A 19,385-nucleotide genomic window follows, 5' to 3' on the forward strand; every position below is an offset into this window, starting at 1 on the left:
GTTTCTGCTAATCTGCCTGGGACAGACATTAGTCTGACTTGCCTCTAATTTCCTTTTTTCTTTTTGGGGGGGGGGGGAATTTTATTGAGGGGTTTTTTTGCAAAATATAAAACAGAAAATTTATTACAAAAGAAACAGAAGAATTACAAAGACGATAAAGAAATACAAAAGGAAAAGTCACCAATTTCCTCTACAACAGATAGAAATATATTTACACAATTCTCTTACACTATAATTACAAAAATATCTATTTTTTCTATAATCTATTCCATCCCTCCCAGTTACCAAGCCCACAAATCATCATATCATTTTCCCCATTTTGTGCTTGCACACCTGCCTTCTTTCTTCCATCTTTTCTCTTGGCTTTCTCCCTACCCTGTCTGCAAGGTGGCAACACAGTCTGGAAATACGTATAAGTTGATCTAACACACTTAAAACATAAGAACAGAATGAATTTATTTTTAAAAATCATTGAAAAAATGCCAAAAAACACTGCTGTATTTTAAATAAATAATATTTCATAGAACCCAGTGACATTTACTCAAGAGCAGCTATTGTGCTGGACTTGTATGTAAACAAAACATTTTAGTGATGTCAGCTAAACCTTTGCCAATGGCAACAGAAAGATATAACGGGAACTTCCTGGCAACATATAGAGAAAACAGAAATAGCATGTGCTAAAAATGGATGTTTAAACCACACAGCATTTTCTGTTACCTGACATAAATTAAACAGGCATTCTTGTTTATCACCAGATGTTGTTGTTCAGTTGCACAGTCGAGTCCTACTCTTTGCGACCCCATGGACAAAGTCACGCCAGGCCCTCCTGTCCTCCACCATCCTCTGAAGTCTGCTCAAATTCGTGTTTGTTACATCAGTAACACTGTCCAGCCATCTCATCTTTTGCTGTCCCCTTCTTCTTTTGCCTTGTCTTTCCCAGCATCAGGATCTTCTCCAGTGAGTGCTCCCTTCTCGTTTGGTGGCCAAAGTATTTGAGCTTCAGATTCAGCATCTGACCTTCCAGGGAACAGTCAGGGTTCATTTCCCTTAGGACTGACTGATTGGATCTTCTTACAGTCCAAGGGACTGTCAAGAGTCTTCTCCAGCACATCTCAAAAGCATCTATTCTTCTGCGCTCGGCCGTCCAGCTCTCACAGATATACATTACTACTGGGAATACCATCACTTTGACTATACAGACTTTTGTTGGCAGAGTGATGTCTCTACTTTTTATTATGCTGCCCAGGTTCGCCATAGCTGTCCTCCCAAGAAGCAACCATTTTTTAATTTCATGGCTGCAGGCACCATCTGGAGTGATCTTAGATCCCAGAAATGTGACGTCTGTCACTACTTCCACGTCTTCCCCTTCTATTTGCCAAGGTGTGATGGGGCCAGATGCCATGATATTAGTTTTTTTGATGCTGAGTTTCAAAACCTACTTTTGTACTCTCCTCTTTCACCCTCCACAAGAGGTTCTTTAGGTCCTCCTCACTGTCTGCCATTAGAGTGGTGTGATCTGCATATCTGAGGTTGTTGATGTTCTTCCTCGCAATCTTAATTCCGGCTTCTGCTTCATCCAGACCAGCATTCCGCATGATGTACTCTGCATATAAAATAAATAAGCAGGGTGACAATATACATCCTTGTCGAACTCCTTTTCCTATTCTAAACCAATTAGTTGTTCCAGATTCCATTCTGACAGTTGCTTCTTGACCCTTTTACAGGTTTCTCAGGAGACAGGTGAGGTGGTCTGGTACTCCCATCTCTTTAAGGACTTGCCACAGTTTGTTGTGATCTACACAATCAAAGGCTTTAGCGTAGTCAATGAAACAGAAATAGATGTTTTTCTGATACTCCCGTGCTTTCTCCATAATCCAGCAAATGTTGGCAATTTGATCTCTAGTTCCTCTACCTCTCTGAAACCCAGCTTGAACTTCTGGTAGTTCCCGATCTACATACTGCTGAAGCCTAGCTTGTAGGATCTTTAACATGGCCTTGCTGGCATGTGAAATGAGTGCATTGGTGCGATAGTTTGAACATTCTTTGGCATTACCCTTCTTTGGGATTGGAATAAACTGTCCTTTTCCAATCCTGTGGCCACTGTTGCATGTTCCAAATTTGTTGACATAATGTGTGCATCACTTTAACAGCATCATCTTTTTGGACTTTGAATAGTTCAACTGGGATACCGTCATCTCCACTCGCTTTGTTGTTAGTAATGCTTTCTAAGGCCCATTTGACTTCACACTCCAGGATGTCTGGCTTGAGGTCAGCGATTTCACCATTACGGTTGTCAAGGACACTGAGATCCTTCTTGTATAATTCTTCTGTGTATTCTTGCCACCTCTTCCTAATCTTTTCTGCTTCTGTTAGGTCCCTACCGTTTTTGTCCTTTATCATGACCATCTTTGCATGAAACGTTCTCTTGATTTCTCCAATTTTCTTGAAAAGATCTCTTGTCCTTCCCATTCTATTACTTTCCTCTGTTGCTTTGCATTGTTCCTTCAGGAAAGCTTCCTTATTTCTCCTTGCTGTTCTCTGAAAATCTGCATTCAGTTGGGTGAATCTTTTCTTTTCACCTTTGCCTTTCACTTTCCTTCTTTCCTCAGCTATTTGTAAAGCCTTATGAGAAAGCCACTTTGCCGGACTTCCGGTCTGAGCTGACGGCAGAGCTGTAGCCCTCTAAACAAGAGGGATTTTTTTCCCTTTGTTTAGGGCAGAAAGACCCTTTCGGGGGCCCTGCCCGCTAATCTCAACTAGAGATTAGACAGAGATGACGCCTAAACTCTTTTAGTTGTTGATCTCAGCTGAAATTAGGTGACTGAAGCCGCCTTTTTTTGAGCTTTGAGACCCAACGTGGGGGGAGCGTCTTCCATCATCTACAAAGGATTAAAAAGCCATTAAATTGACCTAAGCCTGTCGGAACTCAGGAACTTCAAGGACTGATTTATAACTGCAAGATAACTAACTAAGAAGCCGAAGTGAAAGAGCATAAGCTGACAAGGTACCGTTATTCAATGTATCTGCTCCTGAGACTCTTTAAGCTAATCTGAATAGCCTTGAAAATTAAAAATAAATAGAAGTGAAGAGAAATAGAAGGAGATAACTGCCTGCTAAATTTGGACTCTTGGACTTTAAAGACTTAAACAGAATTTGTAAAAGAAGGAAATTGTTTACATTTCTGAGGTATATGACGCAGGCTCTTTGTTCAACACTCCACGTTCTTATCTGTAAATTTCAAAAGCTGCGATATCTGAAAGACGGGAACTGAGAAATCTGAACTGGGAAGTGAAACCTACTGGCCAATGAGGTGAAGCCTACAAGGACTACAAAGCTGTTACACTTGAACCAGGAAGGAATTAAAACCAAGATCAAAGAAGGACCTCTCTAGGACTGTGTGTAACCATAGACAGATTGCCATTTTAAAAGGGGGGAAAACAGCCAAATTTGTTGAAAATCAATATCTCAGCCCAGGAAGATGGGAGGAAGATGAAATTAGCTTTATTTTAAACTGCATACTCTAAGCTATTGGACTTGGTGTTGAATTTTAATTTGGAGACCTTTTTAGGTTTGGTGAGTTTTTTATGTCAGAAGAGAGAGTAACCCGATCAAGGGCTCATTCTTTTGGCAAGATGCAAAGCCAATTTGATGCATTAGAAACCAAGACGATGAAAGGAATGGATAAAATGTTACTGGCCCTTAAAAAAGAACTGAAAAAAGATATTGGTGATCTTAGGAAAGATATTGAGGGCTTTAAAGATGAACTGGGAAACAGAGTTAAACAAGTTGAAGAGAAAGTGGATACACAAGCTTCTACTTCGTTAAAACTTCAAGAAAGGGTTACAATTCACGACTGCAGATTGATGGAAACACAAGTGCGTCTGAGAGGACTACCTGAAAGAGAGGAAACAGATTTAACAGACTACATGGTGAAAATCATTGCTGAATACTTAGAAGAAGATCCTGAAAAAGTTAGAAGTATGCTGGACAGTGTCTACAGAGTCAACTCATCATATGCAAAATACAAAGGCTTACCCAGAGATATCGTTCTGAAACTAAGGTCCAAGGACATAGCAGGAAAAATCATAAATAAAGGCTTTCAAAAAGCTTGGATAATAGAAGGGACCAGAGTTAAAATAATGAAAGAACTACCAAGACAAGTGATTAATGACAGGAAAAAATATAAGAGACTAACAGAGAAATTGCGGGCAGAGGGTACAAGATACAGATGGATACTACCTGAAGGTCTTGGTTTTGAACAGCATGGAAGAAGGATTACAATAAAGAATGAACAAGAGATGTATAGCTTTTTTGAGGAGAATAAAGACTCTGCACCATAATGGAGTACAAATTACTATCTTGGAATATAAATGGACTAAATTCACCACAAAAAAGAAAAGCAACATTTCATTGGATTAAAAAACAAAAATGTAATATAATTTGTCTACAGGAAGTTCATATACAACAAAAAGACTGTAAATATTTGAAGAACAGAAATTTGGGATTGGAATTCTTTTCATTGGCAGAACAAAAGAAAAGAGTGGTAGTCTCTTATATTAAAGAACAATTAGAGCCAAAACTGATACTCAAAGATAAAGAAGGAAGATATATTGCAGTAGAAGTGACAATGGAGGCAAAAAAACCCTTGTTACTTGGATTGTACGCGCCTAATGGAGCAAAAGACAAGTTCTTTAAAAACATCAACCGACAGTTGGATGAAATGTCGTACGACCAGATTTTGATGATGGGAGATTTTAATGGGACAATACAAAATAATATTGATAGATCAAGCCAAAAGAAAAAAGACAAAGAAGGAAAATTACCAAATTCTTTTTTTGAGTTAGTAAAACAAGAAAACTTGGAAGATATCTGGAGAAAATTTAATCCAGAAGTAAGAGACTATACCTTCTTCTCAGCAAGACATAATTCTTTTTCTAGAATAGATATGTTATGGGGTTCCAAAAACTTGGGCCTCATGACTAAAAAAGTAGAGATTCTACCAAAGGTTTTTGCAGATCACAACCCAATTTGTTGGACTACAAAATTGCAAAGGAAAACAAGAAGATGGAGAATTAATGAGGACTTACTACAAGATAAAGACATTGCGACATTCTTAGAGAAGGAATCCGCAGCGTTTTTCCAAATAAACGAAACTGAAGATGTAAACTTTCAAACAGTTTGGGACACTTACAAAGCAGTAATGAGAAGAATACTAATTACATTGAATAATAAAGATAAGAAGGCCAAAGAAGAACGGTTATTAGCTTTACAAAATGAAATAAATAAAAAAGAGGGGGAATTGAAAAAAAGACCAGGAAAAAAGAAGTTAATAAAAGAAATTACAATATTACAATCTCAAGTAAGACATTTGCTGAACAAAGAATTAGAATGGAATTTAAAAAGTTTACAACAGAAATCGTTTGAGGGTGCGAATAAACCTGGGAAGTACCTAGCCTGGCAGTTGAAAAAAAAAAAGGAAAATAAAATCATCAATAAAATTATGGTGAATGGAAAAGAAATAGTAGACCAAGACGGAATCAAAAGAGAATTTTTTAAATATTATGCAAAATTATTCAAAGGCGTGACAAATAGAAAAGAAAAAATGGAAGAGTATCTACGAAATATTCAAATAGCGCCCCTGACTGAGTATATGAAAAAGATTTTAAATGATCCAATTGAAAAGATTGAAATTGAAGCAGCAATAAAAGCAATGAAAGAAGGTAAGGCTCCTGGGCCAGATGGATTTACATCTAAATTTTATAAAACCCTCAAAGATGAGATAACACCCAAACTGCAGAAACTGATCAATATAATAAGAGAAAAAGGGATAATTCCAAATACATGGAAAGAAGCTTTAATTTCGTTGATCCCCAAAGAAGACAAAGATGTCACAAATGTAAAGAATTATAGACCAATTTCATTATTAAATAATGACTACAAGATCTACACAAGAATTCTGGCAGAACGATTGAAGCAATATCTGATAAACTTTATAAAAAAAGATCAAGCTGGATTTCTTCCTAAAAGGCAAATAAGAGACAATGTTAAGAGCTGTCATCAATGTTGTGGAATATTATGAAAAGCATCCAGAAAAAGAAGCGACTTTATTTTTTGTAGATGCGGAAAAAGCCTTTGACAATTTGAACTGGGACTTTATGTTTGCAGTAATGGAAAAAATTAATTTAGGGGAACATTTTATAAGAATGACGAAAGCAATATATACAGAACAGCAAGCAAAATTGTGCGTAAATGCAGACCTTACAAGAGAATTGATGGTAAGCAAAGGCACAAGACAAGGATGTCCATTATCACCATTGTTGTTTATAATGACTCTTGAAATTTTATTACAACAAGTGCAAAACGACAAAGAAATAGAAGGATTAAAAATCAAAGGATTCTCTTATAAATATAAAGCTTTTGCAGATGACATTGTGTTTATTATAGAGAATCCGATTCAAGTAACACCGTTGCTCTTAACCAAGATAAAAGAATATGGAGAGATTGCAGGACTATATATAAATGCAGAGAAGTCGATGTTTTTATGTAAAAATATGCAACCAAATAGACAGAATGAATTGCAGGCACTGACGGGGTGTAAAGTTACTTCTAAAGTAAAATATCTTGGCGTAGAAATAACTATGAAGAATATAGATTTATTTAAAAATAATTATGAAAAGCTTTGGTGCAAGATGGACAAAGATTTGATAAAATGGAACAGACTTAATTTGTCTTTATTGGGCAGGATTGCTGCAGTTAAGATGAATATTTTGCCAAGAATAATGTATCTGTTTCAAACTATCCCGATCGTGAAAGATAGCAAACAATTCAATAAGTGGCAAAAGAAGCTCTCTGACTTTGTATGGGCCGGGAAGAAACCAAGAATTAAGATGAAAATTTTAACAGATGCAAAAGAAAGAGGCGGCTTTCAGCTCCCGGACTTAAGATTGTACCATGATGCTGTTTGCTTGACGTGGATCAAGGATTGGATAATGCTGTTGGATAAAAAACCTTTAAGGTTGGAAGCTCATGGGAATAAATTCGGCTGGCACGCGTATTTGTATTATGGGAAACACAAGATGGACGGGTTTTTTTCTCATCACTATATTAGAAACACTTTATTAAGTACTTGGATAAAATATAAGAAATATGGTGATGAGAGGAAGCCGCTTTGGATAGTGCCAGCAGAAGTAATAAAAATAACAGCTGAATCTGAGGAAGAAAGAGTGATGTCGTACAATCAATTGTTAAAGATTCAAGGTGGGAAAGTTGAATTAAAGTCAGCAGAAGAGCTAAATAATAAATATGACTGGTTTCAAATGCAACAAATAAAAAGTCTGATGGAAAATGATATGAAATCTGATGGAATTAGACGTGAGCAAACAGAATTGGAAAAGGTTTTGCTTGGAGATAATGAAAAATTAATATCAAAAGTATATAAATTATTATTGAAATGGTCTACAGAAGAGGAAGTAGTAAAATCTCAAATGGTTAAATGGGCAATCAATATAAACAGAGAAATCCAAATGGATACTTGGGAGTACCTTTGGAAGAACTCGATGAAGATATCAACATGTCAGAATATCAAGGAGAACTGTTTTAAAATGATGTATAGGTGGTATATGACTCCGAAGAAACTGGCAAAGATGAGTAAAAAGATGTCAGACAGATGTTGGAAATGTAAGCACCATGAAGGTTCTTTTTTTCATATGTGGTGGACCTGTGAAAAAGCAAAAAACTTTTGGCGGATGATACAAGAAATTTCTAAAATTTTGGGTTATGACTTCAAGAAAGTGGCAGAGACTTTTCTGCTAGGATTACAAATAGAAAAATTTCCAAAAGAAGATAGGACTTTAATTTGGTATCTGCTCTCAGCTGCTAGGACACTGTATGTGCAGCTGTGGAAACAAGAAAAAATACCAGAGAAATGGGACTGGATTGTGAAAGTTTTATCGTGGAGCGAGATGGATAAATTAACAAGAACTTTGAGAGACTATGATCTGGAAGTGTTTAAAAAGGAGTGGAAGAAATTTAAAAAATATATAGAGTTAGAATGGAACGTAAAAAGACATTGGACAATTTTTTAATATGAATGAGAAGAAAAAGACAGTGTGTTTTGATGGGTTTGGGATACCTTTATATTTAGATTTAAATATATAACTTCGGGGTAAGTCTAATAACGGAGGGAGGGGGGATTAAAAATATCATATGGGTTAGGGATAGAAAAGATATAACTAAACATCGTAACCGTATGTTATTAATAATTTGTTAAAATACAACATTGGAGGGAGGAAGGATTGAAATGTCATACGGATTAATATTGAGATAATTAAGAAATAACTAAGTTGTGTAATCATATGATATCAATAAATTGTTAAAACCGAGACAGCCACTTTGCTTTCTTGCATTTCTTTTTCTTTGGGATGGTGCTGATTGCTGCCTTCTGTACAGTGTCACGAACCTCCGTCCATAGTTCTTCAGGCATTCTGTCTATTAACTCTAGTTCCTTAAACCTATTCTTCACCTCCACTGTATATTCATAAGGGATGTGATAAAAGTCAAACCTGAATGGCCTAATGGCTTCCCCAGTTTTCTTCAGTTTAAGCCTGAATTTTGCAATGAGTAGCTCATGATCTGAGCCACAGTCAGTTCCAGGTCTTGTTTCTGCTGACTGTAAGGAGCTTCTCCATCTTTGAGTGAAGAGTATATAATCAATCTGATTTCTGTGTTGCCCATCAGGTGATGTCCATGTATAAAGTCACCTCTTAGGTTGTCGGAAGAGGGTATTTGCTATGACCAGCTTGTTCTCTTGACAAAACTCTAACCTTTGCCTGGCTTTATTTTGTTCTCCAAGGCCAAACTTGTCAGTTGTTCCGGTTACCTTTTGACTTCCTACTTCGGCATTCCAGTCCCCTATGATGAGGACAACATCTTTTTTTGGTATTAATTCTAGAAGGTGTTGTAGATCTTCGTAGAACTGGTCCACTTCAGCCTCTTCTGTGTCAGTGGTTGTGGCATAGACTTGGATTACTGCAATACTGAATGGTTTGCCTTGGATACAAACTGAGATCATTTTGTCATTTTTGAGACTGTATCCCATTACTGCCTTCCTTACTCTCGTTAACTATAAAGGCCACACCATTTCTTCTATGGGACTCTTGCCACAATAATAGATGTAGTGATCCTCTGAGTTAAATTCACCCATTCCCATCCATTTTAGTTCACTGATTCCCAAGATGTCGATGTTCAGTCTTGCCATCTCTTGTTTGACTACATCCAGCTTACCTTGATTCATAGATTCTACATTTTTATCACCAGATAAAAGGTTGTAAAAGGATGAATAGAGAGGCCCTCTGAAGTATTGGCAGCATCAGAATCAAAAAAGGAAAGCAAATCTAGGTTGCATTCAGAAATCACACTAAACATAAGTACAAACCAGTGTGGTGTAAGTGGTTAGAGCATCAGACTAGGATCTGGGAAACCCAGGTCCAAAGCTCTCCTTGGCCCTGGAAACTTGCTGGGTGACCCTAGTCCAGTCACACACTATCAGCCTTACCTGCCTCATAAGGTTGTTGTGAGGATAAAATGGAGGAGAGAACAATGTAAGCCACTTTGGGTCCCCATTAGGGAGATAGGTGGCATAAATAAAAGGAAATAAAAATAATAATAATAATATAATAATAATAATAATAAATGTATTCTTATATCCTGCCCTCCCCCGCCGAAGCGGGTTCAGGGCGGCTCACATGACATGGTTTACACCATGATTACACTAAAATCCATCAATACATTAAAACAATTAAAATAGTTAGATACAATTCAGATTAAGTTAATTAACAATTAAAATTTATCAAATATAAATTAAATTAAAGTGCCACAGTTCAGAATGTGTATAGGATGGCTAGGTATCATCTCCGGGTGCCATCTTAAATGCGAGTTGACAGAGGGTGGTTTTGCAAGACTGCCTCGCCCTCCTAAGATGGAAGAAGGCGGATTTGGCAGTGGCAGCTATCTGGGCCTCCATTGTCAGGGAAGGCTCCAGTAGCACTCCAGGCTCCTGACCCTACGCACTGGTATCAGTGATGCACCGTCAAAATTTGGTAGGGAGATCTCCCTTCCTGGCCCGCTGCGACCCACGCAAAGGACCTCTGTCTTCGCTGGATTCATCTTTAGCCCACTCAGCCTGAGCCAGCCCGCCATGGCTTGCAACGCCCGGTCCAGGTTTATAGGGACATCGTCAGTCCGGCCGTCCATCAATAGATAGAGCTGGTTGTCATCAGCATACTGGTGACAACCCAGCCCATACCTCCGGGCAATCTGGGCAAGGGGGCGCATGTAAATGTTAAACATCGGGGAGAGAACTGCCCCCTGAGGCATCCCAAAGTTAAGTAAGTGTCTCTGGGACAGCTCTCCTCCACTCGCCACCCTTTGTCCCCGGCCTACAAGGAAGGAGGAGAGCCACTGTAAGGCTAGCCCCCGATAGTTTGACTAAACACCAATTTAGTGCGATGTCAAAATTCTGGCCAATACAAAAACTCTAGTAAGAAGAAGGGCCACAAAGCAGAATTCTTAACCAAAGTGTCTAGGGGTGCAATAACTCTCATTAACCATTATGTCTCAATCCAAAACTGCTTGATACCTTTGCAACCAGGGTACAGAATTGCAGCTTTGGAACACCAAAAAACCTTGCTACACCTGCAGAAGTTGGTTCTCACAGAAAGCAGACAAACCAAAATTTCTGAGCAGTCTCGTTAATTTTGATTACCTGCTGTACTAGCTATGGTTCATTTAGTAAATCAAAGTTTAACCATGATTAATTGAAATGCCTGAAAGGTGCTCTGTTCCACAGCATCAGGAAGTTACAGCAACACAAGTATGGCAGAATGAACAGCAGCCATTTAATAATATTAACCATATTCATATTGAACATTAAATCTAACACAGTGCACAGCCACAAATAGCAAAAATACCACAAGTAGCACAATTTTTTTTAAAATCACTTACTTTCATATGTTTCTTCTGATTGAGGTGACTGTGACTGTCAAACTGCATTTTCTTTTCATTAGATTTTTTTAATTGTTGGTTACTGACTGAAGCAGATTCTGAAGAACTATGCAAATTGAAGTAACAACATAAGCTAAAGTTTTAAATTTTAGCAGAGCATGTATCCCTAAAACATTACTCAAAATAACCATTGTTTGAAGCAACCTGAAGGATCTGAATTTCATTCATGTAATTTCTCTTTACTAATAAAATGAGCAATCCATTAGCACAAGATCTGAAAAGACATTTTCTACACAATTTGGATTATGGCTAATCCCTGTCAACAAATAAATTATATACAGTACAAAACACTACCCTATTTTACAAGACAAAGTATTGTTCAAATATGGGAAGGACACAAAAAGAAAGGATCTGATCTTTTAGTTGACACAGACCAAACTAAAAACTCCAGACAGTAAAGACTGACACTATTAGCATGCTGACACTATTAGCATGACTGAAGTGCCACAATGTTTTTTGTCTTTGTTTTTGCAGATCATTACTACTTCCTGTCATATTATGAGTGATTGTGTTTTAAAGCAGGGCCATAACAACTGGCTTAAGAATTTCCTCTAAGTCAGGGGTGTTGAACTCATTTGTTATGAGGGCTAGATCTGACATAAATGGGACATTGTGGGGCAAGGCCAAGTGTGTCATAAAATGTAATGCCAGGTAGTGAAGATATAAAAAGTGTATAAAGGATACAAACATAATTAAAGATAATTATTTTTACTTAAATTACAAATACGCTTAAAAATCTTGCGATATTTCATTTAAAATTGAAAGGTGGGGGAATAGTGGAATTTGGCAATGAAATTTAAAAAAAAATCAAGAAAAAGCACAAGGATCACAGTAGAAACTGAAAAAAACAGGTTGCTTACCTGTAACTGATGATCTTCGAGTGGTCATCTGTGCAGTCACACACATGGGTCTTGCCGCAGGCAACGGATCTGTACCTCGGAGTTCTAATAGCTCGCCTATAGCACTTTTTGGCGCGTTTTCCTTCCGCTCTGGGGAGCAGGCACCGACTGCGCATGCCTGGAGCGAGGGGGAGGCGCCATTCCCACTCAGTTTCTTCCAGCCGCCATTCCCACTCAGTTTCTTCCAGATGTTGATGTTGATAAATGAAAGTGGGATACAACTTTGGGGAGGAAGGAGGGGTCCGGTCGAAGGACCACCTTATCCTTGTGAAAGACCGTGTAAGGAGCATCATGGCGGAAAGCACATAGGTCACTGGCCCACTTGCCGGAAGTAAGAGCAACTAATAGAGCGGTCTTCCAGGACAGCAGATTGAGATGCACTGTGGCCATGGGTTCAAACGGGGGTTTCATAAGGTGAAAAAGCACTAATGACAAACTCCAAACTGGAACAAAAGGTTTGATAGGAGGATGAAGGTGCGACATGCCCTTTAAAAAGGATTTGGATAACTTATGCGAAAAAACCGTCTGGCCGTCAACAGGATCGTGGAAGGCCGAAATGGCCGAAAGATGACCTTTTAACGAGGAATAGCAGAGTCCTGATCTTTGTAGGGACAGTAGATATTCTAGGACTAATTGCAGAGGCACAGACTCTGGTTGTAGATGCTGGGATGATGCAAAGGAACAGAAACATTTCCATTTGCAGTGATAGGAGCGCCTGGTGGTCGGCTTCCTTGCGTTAAGGATAACCTCAGCTACTCCTGCAGACAGAGAGGTGGACGGATTCTCCACACTGTAAGGGCCAGAATCTGTGGGTTGTGGTGCAGCACTTGGCCGTTGGCTTGAGTCAGGAGATCGCCTGCTAGAGGAAGGCGGCAGTAAGTGTGACAAGACATCTGCAGAAGTCTCGAGAACCACGTTTGCCGTGGCCACCATGGAGCAATGAGAATACAGTCCTTGCCGTCTCGTGCAATCTTCAGTAACGACCACGTTATAAGGGGGATCAGAGGAAACAGGTAGTGCAAGAGGCCTCTCCAAGTGTGCAGGAAAGCATCGTTGCCCCTTCTGGTGTAAAAGCGAGGGCATTTTGCATTGTTCTTTGAGGCAAAAACATCTATCTTGGGCATTCCGAAGCACGGAAAGATGTGATGGAGATAGACCTGATTGCTGGACCACTCGTGGTCGTCTATCCGAACCCTGCTGAGAGAGTCGGCCAGAACATTCTCCACGCCGGGGAGATGAATGGCAGTCAGATAGATGTTGTGTTTGACACACCATTCCCAGAGCAATATGGCCATGCGGCACAGCCGAAGGGACCTGGTACCGCCCTGTTTGTTTACATAGAACACTGTAGCCATATTGTCCGTGGAGATCTGGACTTGCCAACCCTTGATCAACAGAAGGAACGAATGGAGGACCCTGTGCACAGCAATCAGTTCTAGGCAGTTTATGTGCATTGCCCTCTTGGACGGAGTCCAAAGCCCTCTGACAGTCTTGTCCTCTAAGTGGGCTCCCCATCCCCACTTGGAGGCATCTGTGGTTACGGTAACCGATGGAGGAGGAGGAAGGAACGGCATCCCGGAAAGCAGGTTGTTTGGTACAGTCCACCAAGCAAGGGAGTGCAGAGCCCTCTGGCTCGATTTCAGATCCGACTTTGGCGAGCCTGAATGCCGAGACTTCTTCGAAGCCTTATGGCCTTCAGAGTGTTTGGACAGCCTCTTGTTGGACTTATGCTTTTTTGCAACGTGCAAAGCAGCCAAGGCAGCCGAATCTCCCGCTCGTTTTGGGGGAGGCGGCGAATCCGAAATGGGCATAGGCCGAAGAGATTTCGCTAGCAAGAAGCTCTGAAGTCTGGCCGCTCGATTTTTTTCGCGTCTGTTTTCTGAAGCTGGCGCAATGGGAGCAGGTATCAACTCTATGCGATTCCCCCAGACAAAAAAGGCAATACGAGTGCCCGTCAGAAGTAGGGATCTTCGACCCGCACTTCCGACACTTAAACGTGGTTTTCCCTTCCATACGCTCCGGACAGGGGAGGAAGAAAGGTGAGGGGGGGTAGAGGAGAGAAAGTAAGCGCAGAAATCGGGGGGGGGGGTTTATATATTTTGTGGACGAAAAGGGAAAAGTGAAGAAGGATTTAAAGAATTTAAAGAATACAATACCGACAGGAAGAGACAAGCCAAAGAGAGGAGCGCAACAAGCTAGGTGTTGTCCAGGCGGCAGAAAGGAAGAAACTGAGTGGGAATGGTGCCTCCCCCTCGCTCCAGGCATGCGCGGTCGGTGCCTGCTCCCCAATGCGGGAGGGAAGCGCGCCAAAAAGCACTATAGGCGAGCTATTAGAACTCCAAGGTACGGATCCGTTGCCTGCGGCAAGACCCATGTGTGGGACTGCACAGAGACCACAAAGAAGATTATAAAAATATAAAATGTCCTGAGCTTAGGAAAACATGAAATGGCTAGGCACTGCAAGGGGTTGTAGGAAATGGAAAGGATTCTCTCCTTTTTTCTGTAAGCAGAGAAAATATTCACATTTACAAGCCTTAACAGAGAAGTAATTAGAAAGACACTTCCAAGACTGTCTTATTTCCATTAATACAGAGCTATCTCTTTTTTCCTGCAAAAAAAAAATGACTGGGTCCCACCCAGCATTCTACAGAACTCTCGCACAGGAACACCATCAGCAAGGATGTGGCATGCATGAGAAACATTGTTTGTGTGGTGAACAATGAAGTCCAGTACTAATAGTTGTTACCCCTCATAGCTCTCTCCCTCTTGGGGAAAGTAAGGGGAAGAAATGTACACAGTAAGTTAATACCCTCATGAAATTTTACCTTCAGGGCTGGTGTGACAAGCTGGACTTTTAAAAAGTTTAGAAGTGCTGTACAAACCACTAAAGGACTGTGAATGGTTAATTCAGGGATGTCAAACTCATGAGGGCTGGATCTGACATAAATGAGACCTCATCAGGTCGGGCCATGTGTGTCATAAAATGTAATGCCAGGTAACGGAGATATAAATTTTATAACGAACACAAACACAACAATTTTTTTAAAACTTAAAATATAACATGCTTAAAAGATTAGCACATTTGCAATATTTTTTTTATTTGTCTCTGGTAACTGATGCCTCTTGCTCTGAATGATTGCATCAAAATTTGTAGACAATGTCTATGTTGTAGAAATCTTGAGTATGATGTTCAGGTGCTGTTTAAGTGTGTATCTGTAAGTTGCAAACTTACTTTTGATTTATTGACATTACAATTGGATTAGGTGTGATATGCAGAGGAGGAATAGATGTGGTGATACCATTATGGTAACAAGACAGGAAACCTAGGTCTCAATTCCATTCAGGAGGATTCAGTCCAGGAGTATGCAAATAATAAATGGACATGAGTCTGACATCAGAAAACACAACGTTCAGTTGCTGACTTAAGAGTTGCGGTGCTCTTACAAAGGAATTTCAAAAGGGAGATTTCAATTGATAATGAAGCTTAAGACAATGCATCCTCCCAGCCTGAACCGAGACCTAATTTTCCTATCACTTTGACAATGTGTGCTAGCTATTATCATTCAGCATCTGAAATCACTCTGCTCTTCAAGATATAAGGATCAATTCAGGTGTTCTAATTCCTAATCAGGGTCTTTTTGAAAGAAAATAAATCTAGATAACAGAAAAATTCAATCTTTTTTTTTAATTTTTCAGAATAAGCCAAAATAATTTCCCCAATGTACATTGTGCATATCAGAAGACTCCATCCATCTATCTTCCCTCTGAAGAAGAAATGTGCTTCCACAAAAAAAAGCTTATACCTGGAATACAATGTCGCTGGTCATAGAGCTGCTATGGGACTCCAACTTTATTTTCTCTCTCTCCCCCTCTTTCCTTCCCCTCCCTTCCCAAAAGAAAAGCAGAGATAAGAGAAGGAAACAGAAGCTGTGTGTGAGAGAGAAAGAGAGGGACTTGCCTTCGTAACTCTCCTGCATGAAGACAAAGTAATCAAATATGAGCGAGAGAGCGCGCAAACACACATGCAAGGGAGAGAGAGGGGGAGTAGGCAGGAAACAAAGAGCCAATGAGGGAGCTGGGTGGAAAGAAAGCTACAGAACAGCTGTAGTAGCAGCCCTGAAAAAGGAAGGAGAAGGAAGTTTATTGTGCACCAGATTTGAGCCCCACGTGAGATGAATATGGCCCATATGTTTGACACTCTTACCCTAAGCACACCTGAAACATACCAATAGCAAGAGATATTTCAATACTTTGTCCAGATGTACTATAATTTTATTGACAGAATACTGCAAAGTAGAATATTATTTTCAGTAGTGGAACATTTCAATTTTTATTTACACAGATTTATTTATTTATCATATTTATATCCCATCCTCCCTGCTGAAGCAGGCTCAGGGCGGCTCACAACAGTCTTATAAAGCAATTTGAAACTAAACTTACTTTTTCTGAAACACTATTTTCTTCATTCTGTGTTTATATTGCTTAATACCTGGAAAATTAAAACATGCATCTCAATTCACTGAATAAATACTGTAATACAAAGCACTGTACTATATAAAGAGCCATTCTAAGAGGAAATATTACCTCTACTTTCATCCATTTGCTTTTTTAATTTCTCATGCTGCTGAATAAGATCCTTGATTCCTTCAGGACTACTGCTGCACAGTTGTTGACCACTCTCATTGGCTTCCAGTGCTTTTTTGTGCTCTCCCAAAAGTGATAGTGCAACACAGAATCGATAGTGTCCCTACAAGTGATGGACAAAATGCTTATTAACAACCTCAAGGCAGGACACTCTGTTAACATTTCACAATTTGTTGAATGAATTTATTTTCCCCATTTGATAATTTGTGTTTTGGAAACAGGAACGTAATTTTTAAGGTCCGTATTGTAATTTTCAATTAACAATTCATGTTAAAGAGTTGAACCATTTTGTATATATATCTCTTTCTTTTTAAACGCTGTGTATATTACAGGCACCAGTACAGAAAATACCAGTTATGGTAATTCACAGCTACTTCAAACATGTTTTACTTGGCAACAGTATGTATTCAAATTTTAGGCAATCATGGCAGACGTTGCTCTAAACCATATTTTTTTTTGGGGGGGGGGGAATTAAGAACAAGGCATCTTTCCCCCTTCTTCCACTGTCACACGGAAGAATTTACCTGGTGTGACTGCAACTGTGGCAACACTTTCTCACTAGCTACATTAGCTCAATAATGGAAGTTTACAAGCTTTCTGTTTAGAGAATGGTTAATTTATTGTGAAGTTTAACAGTGCAATGCTGAGTAGAGTTATTCCCTTCTAAACTCACTGACTTCAATTGACTTAGAAAGGGTGCAGCCCTGCATAGGACTGCAGTGTTAATGTTTTCAGACTTGCTACAGTGAAAGTGGATTTACAAAACAAATACAACTAACCTTTGGCCAGCTGGGCTTCAAAATAATAGATCTTTTTCCATCACCCAGGGCTTTTCTAAAAACAAACAGCCATCAATTGGATTCCATTCAATTCCAATCAACTAAGCAAATTCTATCTTTAAATGAGGCAGATTTTAAATTATCATACATTTCCCTGTGAGTAAACAAAGGGCAATCTCCACATACAGGACAGGGATGGTGGCTGCTCTAGATGTTACGTTTTACAAGAACTTGGATTCCTGAGGCAACAGGCTGATGAAGGAAAAAAACACCAATTGTATAGCCATCACAAGTACCTAACTACAATACATCCAGAATTATTTTTATCAAATGTGTAATTATAAATTATATAATCACATAACCAATAAAGTGCCTAGACAATTTCAGTATAATTATAACAGTTTCAAGTTTTAAAATCTTACAATTACAGAAGCTCATGGCAATAAATTCTGCTATTCACAACATACAACTCCCAACAGCATAAAGGTGTTTGTAGATGCAGTATCAATTAAAAGGGCAGATTCAAGCAACACATCCTTTACAATGTAAGTTAAAGCAACAGTTCCAAAACAGTTCATATCTCAAAAAAACTGTTGTGTAAATATACAAATTAGAAATTCACTCTCCAAAATTATACCAATTTCAACAAAAGAAATCATCTATAACATAGAGTGTCAGTGAATGGAGGGGCACCCAACACAGGAGGATGCATGGGAAAAGATAACCTGCTATGACAGACAGCAGGCTAGGCGGGCTTGGTATTGCAATGTAACCCTAGAATATTAATCTGACACAGCAATGCCCATTTGAATTGGAATGGTCTTTCCTGAGCATAAGGGAGAAAAATCCAGTTCCTTCTAGGCCCCAGGCAGGCTGGAATGATGTCAAGTCCGGTTCACAGGCTGGACAGACATGGTGGCCAATGCTGAACAGCTAAGGAGTATCCATCTTTCTGCTCCTGGAAATGAAGAATTCCAGGCCCAGAGAGGGACACGTAATGGGCAGAGCTGTAAAAGTTCTTTCACTTCTTTTGGAAACCTTTTAAGTCCTGTTATCAAAACATAAAAAATAAGGGTTACCAGGACTCCTGCAACACAAATAAATGGCTTGTATATATATGTTCTGTTATTCTTCAGGGCAAGACAGCAGAAACACAAAGGCTAAAGGTTAAGTAGCCATCTTGTGAATATGTGGTATACCTGTAAACTGGTCTCACATTTCTGCCAGAGAATCTGACTTTTAACAAGATTTCTATTTTTCTTTAATTACTGCTAAAGCTATCAAAGTCAACCAATCTCCTGAACACTTGATGGATGCCTATCCTTGTTCGACATTAAGGGAGAAATCTATCACTTTTGGGGAGCTTCAAAGGAATCAGTTTGGAAAAACAGGGCCATAAAAAGTCATTTGACCAGTGTAATTAAAATTCCTCTATTGGTGGTATGGATCTATGACATAATGATCTCTGATTGGATATTCCACATATGACACTCTGATTTTCCATTGGTATGACACTCTGCTTCCTCTTTGGGTAATTGAATCACTTGATGTGATGTAATTTACCCTAGAAAACAGACAATCCCACCTATCAGGATTGAAAAGAAAAAAAGGGGAATTCCTCCATCCTCTCCTCCCTCCATCCCTTCCTGCCCTCACCCCCCTCCCTTCTCAAGAGAAATCTTCCTCCAGAGGCCTTGTGTTTCCTCTGATTGAGCCTACTCTGAAAGATCTAGGTATTGTATCACTTCTCCCCACATCCATACTTGTTCAGCTAACCACTGTATTCCTCTTGTATGCTTGAAATTGTTTGACTGGGATGTAACTATTTGAAAACCTATACCTATAATAAAATCCATTAATAACCAAAGGATTTTCAGTGGTCTATCTCCGTAAACATTGACAGAGAATCTTGCTCACCTCACCTCTCGTAGACCCACCATTTTGAGCTAAGAAATATTAATATTCCCCAATAAAAGGTTAGTTGAAGTCTAACAGGCTTAGA

The 19,385-nt window shown here is 39.3% G+C and overlaps 1 protein-coding gene across 1 annotated transcript in view; it reads right to left on the reverse strand.

The window, feature by feature from the left end:
* The window catches only part of TTC3 (tetratricopeptide repeat domain 3), a 196,659-nt gene that overhangs the window by 134,591 nt on the left and 42,683 nt on the right, over positions 1 to 19,385 (reverse strand). Inside the window, exons 11-14 of the mRNA XM_060234268.1 lie at positions 17,384 to 17,438; positions 16,545 to 16,707; positions 16,401 to 16,449; positions 11,002 to 11,107 (exon numbers count right to left, since the gene is read on the reverse strand). Of these exons, the coding sequence (XP_060090251.1) occupies positions 11,002 to 11,107; positions 16,401 to 16,449; positions 16,545 to 16,707; positions 17,384 to 17,438 (373 nt within the window). The remainder of the gene's footprint in view (positions 1 to 11,001; positions 11,108 to 16,400; positions 16,450 to 16,544; positions 16,708 to 17,383; positions 17,439 to 19,385) is intronic.

The sequence above is a fragment of the Heteronotia binoei genome, chromosome 3 (genome assembly GCF_032191835.1).
Source record: "Heteronotia binoei isolate CCM8104 ecotype False Entrance Well chromosome 3, APGP_CSIRO_Hbin_v1, whole genome shotgun sequence".
NCBI lineage: Eukaryota > Metazoa > Chordata > Lepidosauria > Squamata > Gekkonidae > Heteronotia > Heteronotia binoei.